Raw genomic sequence first — 19,769 nt, 5'->3', positions numbered from 1 at the left:
AAATATATCGATATAAACCCAACTTTAAATATTTTGATTATCGCCATTGAACAGCTGAGAATTTATGTCAAGCTTGTTTCTGGCGGTAGGTTTCTTGTTTCAGTTGTATTTTTATAACTTTTAAAATAGCTGGCTTAGTTTCTCATTACAATGCTAGTAAAGTGAAACACATGTAGTGAGAAAAAACATGGAGCAACCTTCAACGAAAAAAGCTAAAATCGAAGGTGCGCCTTCCGGTGTTATTATAATCGATCCTTCAGCTTTTTATAATTCAAATATTAAACAACCAAGAGAGCAATATATATTACCTCCCTTGGGTAAAGACTTCTTTTTGAAAACACCTAAGTCAACAGCAAACGCAAAGTTACGTACGTTGACAACATTAGCACCTCCAGCAGCGATGGGGCAGGTTCCGCCGCTGGATATCACGCAAAACCAGAACACGAAAAAATTAAATGCAGTTAGCCTAACCCCTACACCACGTCAGGTGGTACATACGCCGCAATTTTCACAATCAAAACAAATGAAACTGTTGGGTAAACCGATACAACCTGGAAATAAAGCACTTGTAAAGCAATCCAACTCACAACCAAATAAGTCGCCAAAAGATATTACACAAAACCAACTTTTAAACCATTCCAATGAGCCTGCGAAACAGTCGACACAACAGCCAATTCCAAAACAATTAAATATACAAGCAAATCTATCAGCACATCAATCTCTGTTACCTTTAAAAATATCCAATCTACTGACTAAGGATCAAGCAAATTTACCATCTGAAAGAAGTGTGAAGTCAATGCACAATGATTCTAAATTTCAATATATTGAATTGTTAGTCTTCTTATGTCATTAAAGTCTAGAATATTAATTGTTAATTTTTTTTTTTCAGTATTAATGAAGCCTTATTCGATAGCGAGGAAATTTCCAGAAACCAAGTTATTTCTGTAGCTGATTCTGACTATGAAGTCACAGCGCTTGAAGAGGAAACTTTTGAGTGATTATTTAAAGCACTAATGTACGATTGTTGGTTTTATACTTTATTTTATTTAATTCACAGATATATGTTACAAATACACAAAACTCACTCCGTTGCAACAGAAACGGAGGAAATTGAATACGCCTCAAACGGTGTTCAAACTGATGAAGCGTAAGTTCCAACAAATCAAAAACTAAGAAAAACCCGTTATTTTACTTTTTACAGAACTGAAGATCGAATAAATTGTGGCTTCGTAAATGTTTCGAAATATGGGCCTGACAAATATTTTAATCTTCGTTGCTTTTATTGTGATGCAGAATATCCGATATCGTTTTGGTCTGAATTTTCAGATCATGTTATTGAAACTCATGGGGACTTGGAAAAAGCTTTTGCCGAAAACAAAGCCAAGTCGATTACAAGTGAAATAAACGGCATCAATGATTCCGATTCTAGTGATGGTGTAATTCAGGAAGATCTGCCACCAATAAATCTTTTCTTCAATTTAATCGACAAAGAACGAAATCTTTTGCTACAATCACAAGAGCAACAGCCAAAACTTGCCGAATCTTTTAGAGAACTTTTACCGGAAGACTTCGACATTGGTGATGAATCAGATACCGGGAGTGATGCAGAAAAATATTACATGAGTGTTGAAAAATATGATCCCAATGTAGATCACAATTACAGTCAAAACTGCCTGAATGTGAGTACAAAAATTGACAATTTCTACATACATAACTGTAATTTAAAATGTGTATTTATAAATAAATGTATTTTCTTCTACACACAGAGTACCATGAAACTCATGAAGAATGCCAAAGCGGTAGATGAGGTAAATAAATAAAAACGTTCTGGATTAGAACTGAATTGTCTTACCTTATGTTCCACACATGTTTTGCGTTAGTCTATAATGATATATATTATTAAAGACAGGGTAATAGTTGCCTGAGCACAATCTATAGAGGATTTTTCTAATGTAACTAAAAATGCTTTCTGAAGTCTGAAAAAAGACTAAAGTCAGAAAAAAGTAAAATAACATTTTCTATCTCACATTACGGTGCTCACACTCACCAACGTAAACGTACGTCCGTATCAGCTGGCGCGATGAAACTAATGAGAGCCCATGTAAACAAATTCTCTCCACTGTTCCGTTTCGTAGTATCGTAAATCGTTGTTTCTTCGTGTCAGATGATTCGTTTCATCGTATCGTAGTTGTCGTAAATTAGTGGTTGTTGTTAAATTTTTTTATTTTTTTACAGATAATTTTTGATAAAACTTCGCGTGATATTGTGTTGGATTTCTTGGATCATTTAAAAGGCTTCCGCAGTTTATGGTATAGTCGTAGTAATGCCTCGCTAAGTTATGATAATGAACTACTAGATTTGATGGATATAATGACAGACAAATGGGGACTTAATCTGAAAAGAGGACGTTTACGTAGAAATTTGGAAAATATCAAAGCTTGGTTTATCGGTATGACCGTATCGAAGGAAGAAAGCGGTGATAAATTCTTTCAGCACAAATTTATTGAATACTATAACAAATGCGCAGAATACCTGCCATCCGGAAATACAAGTAAACTACAAAAAGTTCTCTGTGATCTCTGCGATCGTTTTTGCTTTGATTTAATTGGCTTGCAGCTGCACAAATATCGAAAGCATAACATTGGTCAATTGCCATATGGGTGCAATAAGTGTGATAAACGTTTCGATTACGTACATAAGTTGCGAAATCATTTACGAAAGCATGTGGTACCGCCGGTGGTTCGTAGGTATGTTCCACCGAAAATTCTACCCGCACCTGAACCAGATTTAACCTGTGCCGAATGTAATGAAACCTTTAAAATCTGGTCTGATTTCAAAAGGCATTTGGAAATCCATCCTAAAGGTGATTGCCCTTATGTTTGCGAAGATTGCGGGAATCTGTTTAAAACTGTAGCTCTCCGAGCGGCACATCGGAAACGCCATCAAGAGCCTGCTTTTCAATGCGAGTTATGCCCGAAAAAATTTTACTTTGCGTATCATTTTCAACAGCATATGAATGGTCATCGAGGTATCAAAAATTATGTTTGTGAATGGTGTGGCAAAATGTTCACACACCAAAAAATTTTTAAGGAACATGTCCAGTATGTGCATTTGGGTCGTGGATTTTGTAAAATCTGTAATCGTTATTACAATAAGAGTTGCATATTTTCGAAACATTTACGTACAATGCATCGACCGCTAATCGGTAGCATTGAGGAATTAACAAAACGCCGTCGAGGCAGTTGCAAGGGTGGTAGCCGAAAGGGTAAAGGAACAGGGCCTCGCCTATCCACAAGGAAGTATACGTATGTGATAGATCCTGTTACGCAAAAACGTCGACTTTTATGCCCGAATTGTGATAAAAGCTATTACCAATATGACTCTTTATATTCACATGTTAAAAAAGTTCACGGCTGCTCGGTACCTGGTTATCACAAGCGAGTAACGGGGAACCAGAAATTGTTCAAAAGTTCTAAAAAAAATACTAAGAAAGCTGTCCCCGACAAAGTTCTTAATACTGAAGCTGAAACAACGACTGCTGTTAATTCAATTATTGAAAATTCTAATACAAAATTCGACAATCCTATCGATCAGCGTACTTCCGTCGATCTAAGCTCGAGGACTTGTACAACTACAGACGAGGAAAATTCAACGGGTTATAGTAACCTCGTTGAAAACGATATTAAAAATGGGGAAAATGCAACATCAATGTCTTTTGAAAAGTTTATTGGTGAAATTGCTATAAGCAATAATTTTATTCTACAATCTCCAAGCAACTTACAACCAACTTTAATCGATGCTGAAGATAAATCTATAGGTGTATATGGGCAATCACCGGAAAAAGCAGAGACAGCGTCTGAGCTCAAAATTGAAGACTATGGAGCTATCGATTATGAGTTTATTTTAAACGGTAGCTCCGTCCTAAATTTTTAATAGTGATTTCCTAATGAATGTTATATAAAAACGAATTTTATATAATAAATACATATGTATATATATTATGTACTTTTATATATACATACTTTCAGGGGAAAAGAGAAATATTTAAATGTAAATTTGATGTAAAGTGGGAAAGCACGAGTAAACTTATAAATAACTTTTCTCAAATACATTGACGACTGCTGAAATATATTTTATTTACATATTTACATATATACATAGTACTTTTACTTAATGATTACTCTGGCCGAAGTTGTCACTCCCGCAGAATTTCTTAAAAGTGTTTGAGATTTGCTTTATCCTTAAAGAACCCCTAAACCTTTTCTTAGGAGAGGAAACCGCAGTGACAACACTTTGTTATCTGACTAATTAAGATTTAAGAAAGCCAGATTTTTGGTATACGATGAATAATGGATGTAGTTAGTTGTTAATGTTTGCCCGCATGGTCTAATTTGACTATGAAGGGTAAGAGGCTACTGTATCATGTGTATAAAGAATAGGTTAGGGTGTACTTTAGTTTCCACGGTAATCTTTCAAACGGCGAAAATTCGAGACAGACGTCTCAAAGCCCAAGTTGAATCTGATTGTTGGTATTGATTCGTCGCTTTATATCAGGTAGTAGGGAAATCAAGTGATTTCCACAGCGGCGCAATTTGCTATGACGTAACGATCGACTCCAAGAATGATAGAAACAAGATTGCGCCCATCAAAGAGTGCGTGACGTCATATTGGTGCAGTTGCATGAGAAAGATGGGAGAATGCAAAAAGAAATTACACAAGCAAAACACGAATAAATTGCACAAGTACGACGTCACACATTCGCTGAGAGCAGAGTAGCGGCCCATGATCGCCACCACTTTATTATTCTCTCCAGGGTGAACCCACGCTAGTTCGGACGCTTTTATAGGGTCCTTCAGATATTTGCTTTGTTGTGCTCGTGCTGGGAGTAGCGTCTAGTGTCAGCTAGAGGGATGTGAGTCTCCTGGCTCGACCTTCTTCCCTGGTTTTTGTTTGACATTTTTTCCATACTTTTTAGGCACTCAACGCCCTGGTCTTCAGTATTAGCATTATACCGTGAAAAGCTGTGAAACTATAAAATATTAAGCTTATGTGATTTCAAATAAAGTTTAGATTTAAAAGATATGGTATCAAGCGAAGACTATTTCCTATAACTTTTAAAATAATTTAAAAAAAATTCACAATATATTAATTTTCAATAAATTTCAAAATTAAAAGGTGTGGTAAAATGAGATGACTTTTTGTAAGAATTTCTAGAATTATTTCATTTCAATAGTTCATAAATGTATGTACATATGCATGTGTGATCGTAAGTAGTAACCGATTATGCCAAAAATTAAGCTTTCGATAAACATTTCTTCATACACATGTCTTATCTAGTAAGTATATAAATAAAATAAAAAATCCCCAAGGACATACTTTTGTTAGGAATCTGCAGTAGCATTTACAACTAAGTTTTTCGGAATGAAATTTTAACGGTTACTGGCTACACTTAAGCATAAGTATTGACTTTTTAAAACGCCACGCGTCATTTAAAAATGCGCATATTAAATTAAATGGCTGACACAACAGAACAACACTGTACCAACGAAAATGGCAACTCAGCAGTACAGCCAACTGTGCCCTTTCACTTTCAAGCATACAATTGAAAGAAAAAAACAAGCGGCAGCACTGCCATAGCGGGCGATTGACGAATGTCAATGCAAAGCGTTTAGTGTAATAGTGTAATAATAGAAGAAAAAGTGTAAAAATCCCAGTTCAATGAAGTAGTGGGCAGCAGTAGTGTTAAAATCATTTGAAATTTTATTCAAAAACTCTTTCGAATTTGATGAAAGAATTCATTTCAAAACGTAGCAATAACGCATAGTATAAGTTGGAGTTAAGAGTAACGTGTTTTCAATAGTTTAAGTTTTGATAAGCGATCGCGCGTTTTTGTGTATTTGGTGCGTTTTTGTTTTTTCGGACAACGTTTAAGAATTTTCGTTCCTATCATTATGCCCTTGCGATTATATTTCACTAACTACGCGCTGATTTTGTGAACACACAGGTGAACAGTGAGCAAATAGTTCACATTCAGTTCTTCGAATTGATGATTATTACAGGGTCGGTGATTGTGACACTTTGGCCAACCGTTGGCCACGGATTTAGTGATATTCGAGTGGCCCATACATCCTACTAACATAAAAACTCATATGAATGTACTATGTCGTTACTGTGACTATGTTGAGCTTGTTTGTAAGCAAATTTAGTAACTAAAAGTTGTGAAGAAAAATAAACTACATATTATTTAAAAATATCGTATCAATATGGATTCCAGTACAAATCTTGGTGAGTAGTTGCTGTTTTATTGTATACTGCCAAATTCGCATTTCAAATTGAATTTTCAATTTAGCTGCTGCATTAGTAATGCTCGCTGCAGCGTGTTTATTGTCTTTTGAATTTGAAATCAAATATGTAATAAATTTTATTATTTCATTGACTCAATTTGGTGTTTTAACGCACCACGACTGGGATGATTGTGCTAAGAATTTTCGGTTTTGGATCATGAAAATATAAAAAGTTGGGGAACTGCCGTGTGCTAATTATAGGGAGGTCTCGAGGAAGCTTTTGTTTGCGAAAAACATTCGCATGAAGATAGTGCAAACTTGTGTGAGGTGATGAGAATGCTTTTTAGGTTACAGGAATATTAGCTTTATATAAAACAAAACTATTTCTTCCTATACATCTAACATTGGTCATGTTATCAATCCTTGGGAGCAATTCTAACGTCATTGCACAGTAGGTGGACAGCAATGCCTCCAAAATAAGAAATTTCCTTATAAAGGAAATTTTTAGATAAAGTGTTGCCACGCAACTTAATTTATATATATTTTCGAACATAATTCTTGGTGCGTGACTACCATATTTCTGCCATGGAAAAGCTCCTCATAAAAAATATCTGCCGTTCGGAGTCGGCTGAAATCTGTAGGTTCCTCCATTTGTTGAACAACATCAAGACGCATTATATGTTTATAAAAAATAGTTCATATATATCCGAATACACAGTAAACGAAAAGTAATTTGATATTAATATTTCGAATATAAGCAGGCCCAATATTTGAAAATTTGATAAGTAATACTTACTTCAAAGCAGTGCTGTTCGGACAGGTTAGGTCCAGAGGGAGAGGGGTGTTAGATGAGTGGGCTTAAGAGGGCATGTGAATAGGTGGTTAGTAGTGCGAGGGGTTCATTTACATGCCGGACATATATTGAGTATGTCGGGGTCGTTTCTAGATAAGTGTGGGTTTAACTTGATACAATATCCAGACCGTTATTCGAACGTCGGCATTTGGGGGTCGGAAGTTTACGAAGGTGGTGAGAGTCTCCCGATGAAAATCGTTTAATGCCAGTCTATATACCGTCCGACCCAGTAGTTGCAGCCGTGTTTGGTTTAGGATATTGTCGGCCAAGGCTTTAAACGTCGCCAGCAGCATGTATTTGTCTTTGCCCCAAATGATGCCGGCTAGCGAGTTGATGATTTGTTTGCAGGAGAGCGCACTGTTGAAGGTGAAATTTTGGGGTTGTTACCAGTCGGTATTGGTGTGTCATCGACTTCCACCTTTAATCTACTATGTTCAGCTGTGCTTCGGCTTTATTTAACTTACTTTTTAATATTATGATGAAGAGTGTTTTAGTGTAGTAAATAACAAGAATGATAGATTACCAGGTTTGGCCATTAACTATGGTGAAAAACACAATTCTGCGAGCAACTCGCTTGACGGGGCAGCCGAATTCTGTCCGCTTAGTTCACACGTATTTACACCCTCGTCCAATCAGTCGTTCAGAAGCCAACGAAGCAGCATGGGTGAAGGTTGTATTGAACTTGTTTATGTATCACCAACACAATCTCAGTTTTTAGTAAGAAAACCATTGCATAACTCCTGCTACGTCAGCCCATCAGCTAATTCTGTCAATACCGGTTATCGGTCTGATATGGGCCTCACCTATAAAAATCTGTTCACCATGGGTATGTGACGCGGTGGGACATATAACGGAGGTTTATTTGGGATAAGTGTGAGATAACACCCCGAACTTTATATATTATTTATGATTGATTCATCCCCATTCATTTTGCATTCCTTAGATTAGAAAACGTCAGTAGTCTTAGATAGGGTTTTATAAAAGACAGAGTCTGTCAAACCTGTTTATTATTTAGTCACTGATGGAAAATCACCATGACCCAATTTGATCCCTTCCCTTATTTTAATATCGTTTTTTATTTTATATCCATCAAAATATTGTTGGACTGCTTATAGCAGTGCCTTGAGAGTTTTCGCACAAATTCTCGCATCGTGCGGTAGTGACTTCAATTCTTGTGTTTCACAAATTTCCTTTCTTAGTCTAAAAATATTCATGTTATTCAATTACTATTCTTTTAATAAATTTTTGGTAAAAAGTCTATGCAAGATTTCGCTATGTATATATATACAAAACATTTCCCGTAAATGGTTGGGGAAGGTTGCTGAAGTATAATGCATAACCCGTCGGGCGAACAGAAAGCGCATTCGAAAGCATTAATAATTTATTAATAAATTGTTAATGTTAGCAACCTTGATTATTGTGCCAATTCCATATACTATCGGATATATCAAGTACATATTTAAATAAATCTGCAAAAATACTGAATTTCCCAGCAGTTTACAGGACATGTGATAGGTGTATGTATAGGGTGGGCCATGTAAAATTTGATTTTTGAATCGGCTATAAAAAAAAAAACTAATCAATATTTTTTCAAACTTTTTTTTTATTTTGAAGATTGATCATTGTCATTTATGAATAAAAAATAATATCGTCAAATGACTGCCACGACTGGCTTTACAGTAGGCCATACGATCAACCCAATTTTTAAGCACATTTTCGATTGTTTGGGCTCCAATTTCATGAATGGCAACTTCGATTTCGTGTTTTAAAGCATCAATCGTCTCTGGATGGTTCGCATAGCATTTGTCCTTAACGGCTCCCCACATAAAATAGTCCAACGGGCATAAATCACAGCTCCGAGGCGGCCAATTGATATCGGAATTTCGGCTGATTATTCGGTTTTCAAAAACGGTAGCCAAAAGTTCGAGTGAAACTTTGGCAGTGTGACAAGCTGCACCGTCCTGTTGAAACCAAATGTCGTCCATGTCATCATCTTCAATTTTTGGAAACAACTCGTTGAGCATGTCACGGTAACGCTCGCCATTTACTGTAACCGCGGCTCCTCGCTCATTTTCGAAAAAAAATGGCCCGATGATGCCGCCAGACCAAAAACCGCACCAAACAGTGACTCGTTGTGGATGCATTTGCTTCTCTACAGTAACGTGTGGATTTTCTGAGCCCAAATCCGACAATTTTTCTTATTGACGTAGCCTCCGATGTGAAAATCAGAAAAGAAGAAGAAGACTCCACTTTGCAAATAGGTTTTCAATATTTCCCAATTTTGATCAAGCGTATAGCGTCCCATTTCGTAAATGTCAAACCTTTAAATAAATTATGAACACATTTAACGTGTCATTTGTGTTACCATTCTGAAAAAAATAGGTGGTTCAAAAAGCAAACGCTATATGGCCCACCCTGTACATACCCTCAAGGTTGAAAGTCTCCTTTGTCAAATTTCCTATTGGGGCGTTTTTAGCATCGAAATTGATTCAAAGATGGCGCTGGTAATTTTTCTCGTTTGACATTCGTCTCTGCGAACGTTTTGGGGTTAGATTTACGCAATTGACTTTTACACGGGTTATTAATCGGCGTGAATTTTCTTGCGATATCAAAGAAAAACCTTTTGTAAGTATTATAAATTCAATACTAATAATATACTTTTATAATAGTCTAAAAGTTTTTTGCAGTTTTTCATTGAACTATCAGCGGAACAATGTCTGCTTTTGTTGCCGTACGCCAAGCAAATGCACTGTGTGTTGCGACCGCTGCTGTGGGTCGTTGCATAGCCACTCGTCGCGCACTGAGTACTGGACGTTTGATTCGTTGCACAAGAGGATCTGCCGCTGTGCTCTTACGTTGCCCACATCGTTTACCCACACTTGCTGGGGCCACACCTAGTTTCCAACACTATATTCGCTCATATGCCAATGAGAAAAAAGTATTTGAGCGGACCAAACCCCATTGCAATGTGGGCACTATTGGACATGTGGATCACGGAAAGACTACCTTGACGGCGGCTATAACCAAGGTGCTGGCGGAAAAGGAATTAGCTGAAAGCAAGAAATACAATGAAATTGATAATGCACCAGAGGAAAAGGCTCGCGGCATTACTATTAATGTAGCGCACGTGGAGTATCAGACAGAAACACGTCATTATGGTCACACCGACTGCCCCGGCCATGCCGATTACATTAAGAACATGATCACTGGTACAGCGCAGATGGATGGCGCTATACTTGTGGTTGCTGCCACTGATGGTGCTATGCCGCAAACTCGTGAACATTTACTACTAGCCAAACAAATCGGTATAAACCATATTGTAGTATTTATTAACAAAGTTGATGCTGCTGATCAAGAAATGGTAGACTTGGTTGAGATGGAAATTCGCGAACTGATGTCTGAGATGGGCTACGATGGTGATAATGTCCCTGTGGTGAAAGGTTCGGCGCTGTGTGCATTGGAGGGACGTAGTCCTGAAATCGGATCAGATGCTATTATGAAGTTATTGAAAGAAGTTGACAGCTTCATTCCAACACCGGTTCGTGAATTGGACAAACCTTTCTTGCTGCCAGTTGAAAACGTCTACTCCATTCCCGGACGTGGAACTGTCGTTACCGGACGTCTAGAGCGTGGTGTGGTTAAGAAAGGCAATGATTGCGAATTTGTGGGTTATAATAAAGTTATTAAATCTACGGTAACTGGAGTTGAGATGTTCCATCAAATTCTTGATGAAGCACAGGCTGGTGACCAGTTGGGCGCATTGGTGCGTGGTGTTAAGCGCGACGACATCAAGCGTGGTATGGTCATGTGTAAGCCCGGTTCGGTTAAAGCGCTAGATCAGCTGGAGGCACAAGTGTACATCTTAGCCAAGGAAGAAGGAGGTCGCCATAAGCCATTTATGTCCTTTATTCAATTGCAAATGTTTTCGCGAACATGGGATTGTGCAGTGCAAGTGCAAATACCAGATAAGGATATGGTAATGCCTGGTGAGGACACTAAATTGATTTTGCGCCTCATACGTCCAATGGTGTTGGAGCAAGGACAGCGTTTCACACTACGTGATGGTAATTTAACATTGGGCACAGGTGTTGTAACGAAAGTGCTGCCGCCACTCAACGAAAAAGAACGAATGTCGTTGACGGAAGGCAAAAAGGCGCGTGAGAAGAAGGAGGCTGCCAAGAAATAAACCAAAATGAAGTTTGTTTTCTAATTATATTTAGTTTTATATAAATATCGTATACCTTTGTAATTGTAAAGTGGGAAATCGAAATGAGAAATGACAATTGAGCTCCTAATGCTTTTCGATTTTCGTCACATAGAGTATGAAAGTTGCATTCAGCTTCATAATTCCATGCATTCAGTTGATTGTTGAATAAAGTCGGAAATACATTAAAAAATATGTTTATTTTTAATATTGGGTGTAAAATGTAGAGTTCTCGTGGGGCAGCAAAACAAATTATCAATGGTAAGTTTTGACAGTCGGCTCTACGTCACCGAAACGACTCGAATTTATATCTGGCCAAGGACTGTCACCTCAGCAGGATTTCCCGTATATGCACATCAATTATAAGTATAAAATTGGTTGTATTTGTCTGTGGACATTTTTTCTTTGGGTTTCGGGGTTTTCTGAAAACATCAGTAGGCTTATTTCGCTAGTCCTGATAATGGGAATATTTGACTTTTTTAACCAAATATTATTTTCTTAAATTGAATTCGAAATTATGGAATTATTTCTTGGTTTTTTTATTATTCTCTTGAGTTCTTGGAATTTTATTCGTAATTTTTATTTTGTATATCCACGAAATTAAAATGTTTTTTTTTTTAATAATTGAGAGCAGCGAAAAAATGTATATTTTTTAAGATTTAGAACCTAAGGCTTATTTTTATTTTTATTGTTTTTAATTTTAGCTCATGTTTCAACATAGATAAGAAAAGATTTGTTACTCCTTACTCGTTCAACATGATTTAACGGTTTAGTTACTTCTATGCTATATTCAACATATTTTTTGCCGTTTTTTTATTTGAGCAACAGTACTAAAACATACTTAATCATTTTTAGACTCGCTCAATGATACCGCGCCAATGCCGGAACTAAGTTTTGAGGATTTATTGGATGATTCACCTGTAAAGAAATCAATTGGCGCTGTTGATGATCCTTTAGAGCTCGAAGATGAATTAAATCCCATAAAGAATGATACTTTGAATACACCAGGACCTAAGAAACCACCGCAACATATAAAACAGCCGACGACAACCACAAAAACCACGGCAACTATTCCAGCGTCCCATACAAAAATCACAATGGAAAGTGCACCAATAGCTACTGCAACAATATCTACAAAACTAGCTGCTGCAGCAAACACAACAAATGCTGCTAAGACTACAACAATGACAGCGGCTTCCTCACCGGTTGTTTTAAACAGCAGAAACATTTTACCAAAGTCAGTAACAAGCGGCGGTCAACTGGTGAAAATATCGCCGAAAATGTTAATGACAAGCACATCGACGAAGAGCCCCGCATCATCAACAGTTGCAGTAACAGCCGCTGGCGCTACAAACACAGCTGGCGGTAAAACGGCTATAAAGACAGCAAATGGGCAAATATTGTATATTCAGAAGAAGACTACAACTGTTGCTGGCAGCGGCGGTATTGCATCTATGACCGGCTCACTCATCAATGCTTCAACAGGCAACTTTGTGTCTGCAGCTGCAACTACATCGACCGCCAGTAGCAGTAAAACTGTTGCTTTCAAACTAATGCGTACTGCCGCTGGTGGCTTAGTGCCTGTCAAAAGTTCGACTGCACTCACTTCATCTACAACAGCAACATCTGATTCGACATCGAAGAATACGCTTACATTGTCGCCAAAAGTGGCGTCACAATTGCATGCGTCTGCCGGCGGCAAACGTATCATATCAACTGCAGGCGGGCAAGTTGTGATTAAGACACCGCTAACAGCAGCCGCGTCAGCGACAACCACTAATGCAACGTCGATTAATAGGTCAACGGCAGCAAGTACAACAGCGACAAATACAACTACCTATCGGTTGCAACAGAGTGCCGCAACAACGGCTGGCACCAGTACTACCGCCACCTCTACAGCCAATACAAGCAAGGGCGCTGTGGCAGGAGGCCACAAATTTATCGTGCAAGCCTCCAATTGCAAGCAAATTGTTGTTTCCAATCAACAACTTATCAAATTATCCCCGAAACCACCTACAAACTCTGCGTCATTAACATCGACTAGCAGCAATGCCGCTGTTACTTCAACAGGCACCACGACTGCACGTCAATTGCAAACGATACAATTGCCCGGTAAACCAGTGCAGTACTTGCGTATGTTGCCGAAGGGTTCCGCTGATGGTAGTGGAAATGTAGCATCGACCGCAAAAGCTACATTGACGAGCGCTGCGTCGGTGGCAGGCCCCACACAAGTTACAAATTCTGCTACATCGACGATCAAGTTATTGAATGCGGCTGGCGTGCCACCCAAATTCACTGTTGTGCGCCCGAGTCCGACGGGCTCAGCAAAGCTCATTTTGACACAGTCGCCAAAAAAAGATGGCGGTGCATCGGTAACATTTTCGCCGATCACTTCAAAAGTGGTAAGTAATAGTGGATTGAAGCAGGGTTGATAGTTTTGTTAATGGTCTTTCTTTTTCAATAGCAAAAAACCATAGTGACTGTGCCTAATTTGCGCGCGTTAGGTGATGGGCAACGTAGTCAAAGTGTCGCCACTACCACCTCCACGGCTAGCTTCACTTCCTCCACGTCCGCTCAATTAGTCAATACAAACTCCAACCAATCGTTGATTAAAAGCAACTCTGGCGTGGGTAGTGTTACTGCAGTATCCGCTACACTCATGCGTAAACATAAAATCTCTGAAATCAATTCGGAACTTAAGCGCATAACAACAGCTAATACAGGTGCCGCAGCAGAAGCCGATGGCAGCGGGGATGCGGGCGCGCCGCCTGAGGCGAAGAAGTTGGCGGCCGGTAGTCGTATTGTTATGTTTCCACGTTCGATGCTACGCTCAACGGGCGGTGGGCAAGTACGTCAGGTCACGGTGCAGTCGAATGCTGTCACAACGGATAACAACAATGGACGCCAATCGCCTACGCGAAAACTACCATTACAACCACAACAACAACCAATGCAGAGCGTGCTAAAGAGTAACAATAACTTCGTAGCATCTGATGCGAGCTCGCAGAAATCGCTGCTAATTAATGGCAAGACTCAAATGTTTCTTGCACGGAGGGGCGTAATTACTAACAACAACAATAAGAACCACAACGGAGGCAACTATAATAGCAACAACTCGGATAATAAATTATTAAATTTTAAAATCAAACTGGAACCTTTGGACGACAAACAAGATATCAAGCCAATACCGGAACTACTACCGGATGTGGCGAATGGTGGTATACGGCGCAAACACTGCAATTGCAGCAAATCACAATGCTTAAAACTATATTGCGACTGTTTTGCGAACGGTGAGTTTTGTCAGGATTGCACGTGTAAAGATTGCTTTAATAATTTGCAATACGAGGATCAGCGACAGCGTGCAATCAAAAATTGTCTGGAACGAAATCCCAGTGCTTTCAAGTGAGTAATTCACTAATTCATCAATTATTTCCACATGCTTTTAATTTTTTGTCTTGTATGAATTGTCTTGAATTAGTAAGAAAGCTGGATAAAAAAATTCATGAATTGATTTAATGCAACCAGTTAGTTCGGGGAAAAAGAAATTCATTGTTTTTGCGTAAAATTTTGCGCAAATGGTTTAAAACTGTTTTATGGTCGATGGTTTAAAACTCCTCGGCAATGCTACGACTACTAACATGCCGGTCAACTTCGATTATTTCTGTGATTTTATTGACATTATCGACATTTTCTTTAACATCAGAAATGCCTGCACGGAGTCGACGAACCCAAAATTGTACCGAATTTTCTCTTTGTTGACTTTCATTGTTAACACCCTGCAACTCACAACCGAATGGAACAAATAAAAAACTGCAAACGAATTTTTTAGTGTGAAATGTCACCTTGACAACGAGCATAAATTGTTTGACCGGTACTTTACGAGACATCGGTCACTACAGTCATCTACCGAGAGAATAATGGAATTTTTTTCCCCCAAATTAATAGATGTATATATGTACTTTGTTTGACAAGCTCAGGAATATTCCGAAATTCTCCAATTGATGTAAGAATTTTTTTTGCATGAACTAAGATTTATTTGCAATAGTATTTGGTTCATTTAATGGCGGGAATCGATTCAAACTTAATTGGAAAGAAATTAGATGAAAAATTACACTAAAAACATAATAATAATATAAAATAAAATATAAATATAAAACTAATTGTTTTAATGGCCTCCAAATATATGGTTTTCGTATTTTTATTTTGTGAGCTCAGAACGGTGAAAAAAAATTCAATTATTGCTTTAATCTTTTTGTCTGTCTATATGTATCACAATGGGCTATGAGCCTGAGTATGTCCCACTGCGGATTATCGCTTTAACCTAACCTGTCTATATTTCGACAAAAATTAGAAGTTTTGAAAGGGTTTTTCAATAAGGGCGGGTAGATGTTGAAATGGAATAAAATGGCGTTTGCTGTGTGGCACGTAGCGCCGTCCTGCTGGAACCACATGTCGTCTAGGTCCATATGGTTCAATATGGGCCATAAGAAATTGGAAGGGCCACCACGTCTACCGAAAAATGGGCGCAATGCACGCAACGTTTGCGTTAATGAACACTCATTTTGATAATAAAGTTTTATCATTTGAACGTGCTGTTCAATCGTGTAACTTGCCATGATGATTTGGCATAAACAACTATAAACAACTGAATAATGAACAAAAGATTTGACAGATGTCACCAAAACAAAATGGCTGCCACAGGGCGCCAAAATCGACCCGCGCCAATTGAAAAACCCTTTATAAAAAATATAAAAACTAAAAATTAAAAAAAAAATATATATATATATGTACATAAATAATTTGCTCCAACATAAAGCATTTAATTTGTATATAACTAAACTAATTTAATTTTTATATAACTAAAAATAATAAATAATGAAAAATACATACCTATATCATATTAAATTAAATTCAGTTAAATGAAAATGAAATTTTTATCTTAGCAGTAAAATGAAAATGTTATATTAACAATTATTATAATTTTGTCAATTAAGAAAATTGGTAGGGTTAGGGGTAGTCAGAGGCCCGATAATGATTTTCAATAATTTTGTTTTTCTAGTCAATTGCTTAATTTTACAAAAATAAAAACATAACATTAATACATTATGTTTCGACTTGACTTAAGCAAATTTCAAAAAAATTAATAATTGTAAAAGTTAAATTAAAAAATTGGCAGCCGCCGTAGCCGAATGGGTTGGTGCGTGACTACCATTCCGAATTTAGAGAGAACGTAGCTTCGAATCTTGGTGAAACACCAAAATCAAGTTTAAAAATATTTTTCCAATAGCTGTCGCCCCTCGGCAGGCAATGGCAAACCTCCGAATGTATTTCTGCCATGAAAAAGCTCCTCATAAAAAAAAATATATTATATATATACATACATATCTGCCGTTCGGAGTCAGCTTGAAATTGTAGGTCCCCCCATTTGTGGAACAACATCAAGATGCACGCTACAAAAAAGAGAAGGAGCTCGGCCAAACACCCAAAAAGGGTGTACGCGCCATTATATATATATCGCTGTTTGTGTGGAGCCCGTTTCTCCAAAAATTCTTTACGGTGATCATCACAAGTCCTTGGAGATTCGTCTAACATCAATCGGACAGAAGAAACTAGTTTTATTAATAGCGAATTTTGTGCCTGATCGAAGCTCTTTTTCAAAATTAGAATATGGCGGCCTCAAGATATATTTTTCAGATTTTCGAGAAAAAACCCGACAATTAATTGTTTAAAAAAATCGAAATTTTTGAAAGAAAAAATCCTATGATCAGGCACGAGTTTTTTATGTTTTTCAAAAGCAGTATAAATTTATTGAAACCTACCAAGCGGTTTTTAAGTTACATTGATCACCAGTTCAATAAACATAATTTTGGGAAAAACTCATTTAAAGTTTTGCTATCGATTTATGAGCGCCCGAGCGCCCTTTGTTAATTGTTGAATAACTCGAAAAGTATTTGTCGTCAATATTTTAAAGATATATTAATACAAAAAAAAATCCAATTTTTTGAAAATTCTGACTATCCCTAATCCCTTAATAAGTAAACGTTTCTTAAAGCCCCTAAATAATGCGCCACTCCAAAGTAGACGCCACAAAATATTTTTTTCCAACCACTAGTAATTTGAAAATGTACATTTAAGTTACGACATTTATTTCATATGCACTCTTTTCTTTACATTTGAAGTAGTACCTGAGCTTTTACACGCAGAAGTAGAACTTCATTTGAATTTAAATATTTTGAATTTGCTACTAAACTGAGTAGGCGGTGACAGATTCGGTAGCGGCTAAAAAGAAAATAATATTTGGCTGAGATTCATTTCTCATTTTCAACGTCATATTCATACTTTTCGCATTTTGGTTTATAATTTATAATAATTAATAAGCATTGCCATTATTTACATGCCAATTTTTTTGAACTATCCTTTTCAAACTTTCACAGACCAAAAATAACCACATCACACGAACAAGGCGATATGCGTCACAACAAAGGCTGCAACTGCAAGCGCTCCGGCTGTCTGAAGAACTACTGCGAATGCTATGAGGCGAAAATACCCTGTTCATCCAACTGCAAATGCGTTGGTGAGTGTTAAAAAGCAATGCACCACATTTTTTCGTTTATTACAATAATTTATGATTTACTATAAACTAATATTCGTTTAGGGTGTCGAAATATTGAGGAACGCCCCGATCTAGATATGGACCCCATTGATCCGAAGCTTCTGGCCAGCATTGCGAGTGCTTCACTACCAGCTGGCGGCCAGAAACGAACGTATGAAAAAACCAATAGCAAAGCGGCTGGCGGCATTGGCAATGATAAGTTCTACAAGGATACCGCGAAAGCTTTAGCAATGGGTAGTGATTTGCTGGCTGGTCTGGCTGGCGGCAGCAGCAGTGTGGCTGGCAGTAGTTGTAGTGGCAGCAATGGTGCGGCAGGCGGTGCTAGCTCAGCGCCTGAGAAGCAGCAATGCAACTTTATTACACAGGAAGTGGTTGATGCCACCATACAGTGTATGATCTCGCAGGCGGATGAATGTGAGAAGAATGGCTTGCCTACTTATCAAACCGAAAAAATGGTCATGGAGGAAATGGGCCGCTGTTTGGTGGAAATCATCGACTTCTCAATTCGCAATACTGATTCGAGTTTTACGCAAGACTAAGCGTGTGCGTGCGACTATGAATTGAAATTGTTGTTGATGTGAAGAACATTGTTTAGATGGAAGCTGACTGGTTTTACGCCTTATGTTTTCATATTAGCTGACAAAAATGTATGAATACACTGCATAAGAAAATATACATTAGTAGAGCGTTAAATGCATATACATATATACATACAAAATATATAATAAAGTATAAGTATCGTCTGTGTAAATAGGGACTCACTTTTTTCTTCACTCTTATATTAGTCTAATCGTATGCTAAAAAATCGCGCATGATTAGCATTAAGTGGAACAATTTTAGAACGTACTTACATTCGTAGAAAATCGAATGTTGGCAATAATGGAAGAGGCATTAGGCTCGTGCATGTTTTATTTGGAAATTCATATATTCGAGAAGTCGAATGTTTGCAATGTACAAAGTTACGAAATAAAGATTTTCTTTATTAATCGCTATTAAGTTTGGAAAGACTTTGTCAGTTTTTGCTTTTACAATTTATTTTTCGTTATAAGTCGTTTTCGCCTCTTTTGAAAAGCAGCGCTTTAAATGCATATTTTCTTAAGGTTATTATATTCTATTTTATATTTGTTTGCATATTTTAAGTTTAAGTTTAACGTGAAACGCTTTCTCCCCTTCACTCTACAGATATTTAGTTATGCCTATTAATTACTATCGTTTCCACTTTTTGGTTGCTTTAATATTTACTAATAACGCAGAAAAGAAATCACTTAGATTGTAATTACAAAAATGCTAAGCGTCCTCTTTTATGAGTTTTGAAAATTATATATACACTTTTATATTCTACGTTTTAATAGCACACACACGGGTAGAAACATCTTATCATAAAAAATGTATATTGTATGCAAGAAAAATGAAAAACACTTTTAATGTAATTAATTTAAATTTTGACGTACCCTCGAAAGTAAGTAAATCAAGATTTGAATGTGGTAATATTAGCTGTTAAGATTCACGATTGTATAACTTGACCCATTGCAAATAAAGGCTAATATGTAATTAAAAAAAAAAAAAAAAACTAAAAATGTTTTAGTAGTAGATTAAATTATTGTATTATAACTTATTTCGTTATTTTATACTGTGCGTATCGGACGTGTTTTACTGTCGATCCGTGTTTATAAAAGATTTTTCAACGAATTCAGAATGCATTATTGCTAATAAGAGACAGAGACTCATAGCAAACTGCAAAGAAACTGCAAAGTGCTTCATCAAGTGTTATTCGATAAGCCAATACATATTTAAACAAATTCAAAAAAGAAAACA

At 37.2% G+C, this 19,769-nt stretch overlaps 3 protein-coding genes across 4 annotated transcripts; all 3 read left to right on the top strand.

Moving 5' to 3' along the window:
• Positions 1–64: 64 nt before the first annotated feature.
• On the top strand, positions 65–4,001 carry LOC128867297 (uncharacterized). Its single transcript, XM_054108405.1, has 6 exons — positions 65–831; positions 890–994; positions 1,058–1,147; positions 1,202–1,679; positions 1,767–1,808; positions 2,236–4,001. Exons 1-6 carry the CDS (start codon positions 188–190, stop codon positions 3,931–3,933), a joined length of 3,057 nt encoding a protein of 1,018 aa, XP_053964380.1. The 5' UTR covers positions 65–187; the 3' UTR covers positions 3,934–4,001.
• A 1,668-nt stretch (positions 4,002–5,669) lies between these two features.
• LOC128865783 (protein lin-54 homolog) lies at positions 5,670–19,510 on the top strand. Its single transcript, XM_054106129.1, has 5 exons — positions 5,670–6,285; positions 12,197–13,743; positions 13,806–14,743; positions 17,776–17,915; positions 17,997–19,510. Exons 1-5 carry the CDS (start codon positions 6,264–6,266, stop codon positions 18,491–18,493), a joined length of 3,144 nt encoding a protein of 1,047 aa, XP_053962104.1. The 5' UTR covers positions 5,670–6,263; the 3' UTR covers positions 18,494–19,510.
• LOC128865784 (elongation factor Tu) lies at positions 9,655–11,536 on the top strand. Of its 2 annotated transcripts, none has more exons than XM_054106130.1 (2): positions 9,655–9,762; positions 9,825–11,536. In XM_054106130.1, exon 2 carries the CDS (start codon positions 9,851–9,853, stop codon positions 11,321–11,323), a length of 1,473 nt encoding a protein of 490 aa, XP_053962105.1. In that variant the 5' UTR covers positions 9,655–9,762; positions 9,825–9,850; the 3' UTR covers positions 11,324–11,536. The 2 variants fall into 2 exon arrangements, with proteins under 2 accessions (XP_053962105.1, XP_053962106.1); XM_054106131.1 differs by having other exon boundaries at positions 9,668–9,762; positions 9,815–11,536.
• Positions 19,511–19,769: the final 259 nt, after the last annotated feature.

The sequence above is a fragment of the Anastrepha ludens genome, chromosome 6, assembly GCF_028408465.1.
Source record: "Anastrepha ludens isolate Willacy chromosome 6, idAnaLude1.1, whole genome shotgun sequence".
In the NCBI taxonomy this organism is placed as follows: domain Eukaryota; kingdom Metazoa; phylum Arthropoda; class Insecta; order Diptera; family Tephritidae; genus Anastrepha; species Anastrepha ludens.
Note: the sequence above shows the minus strand (reverse complement) of the source record. Positions and strands in the feature narration are given on the sequence as shown.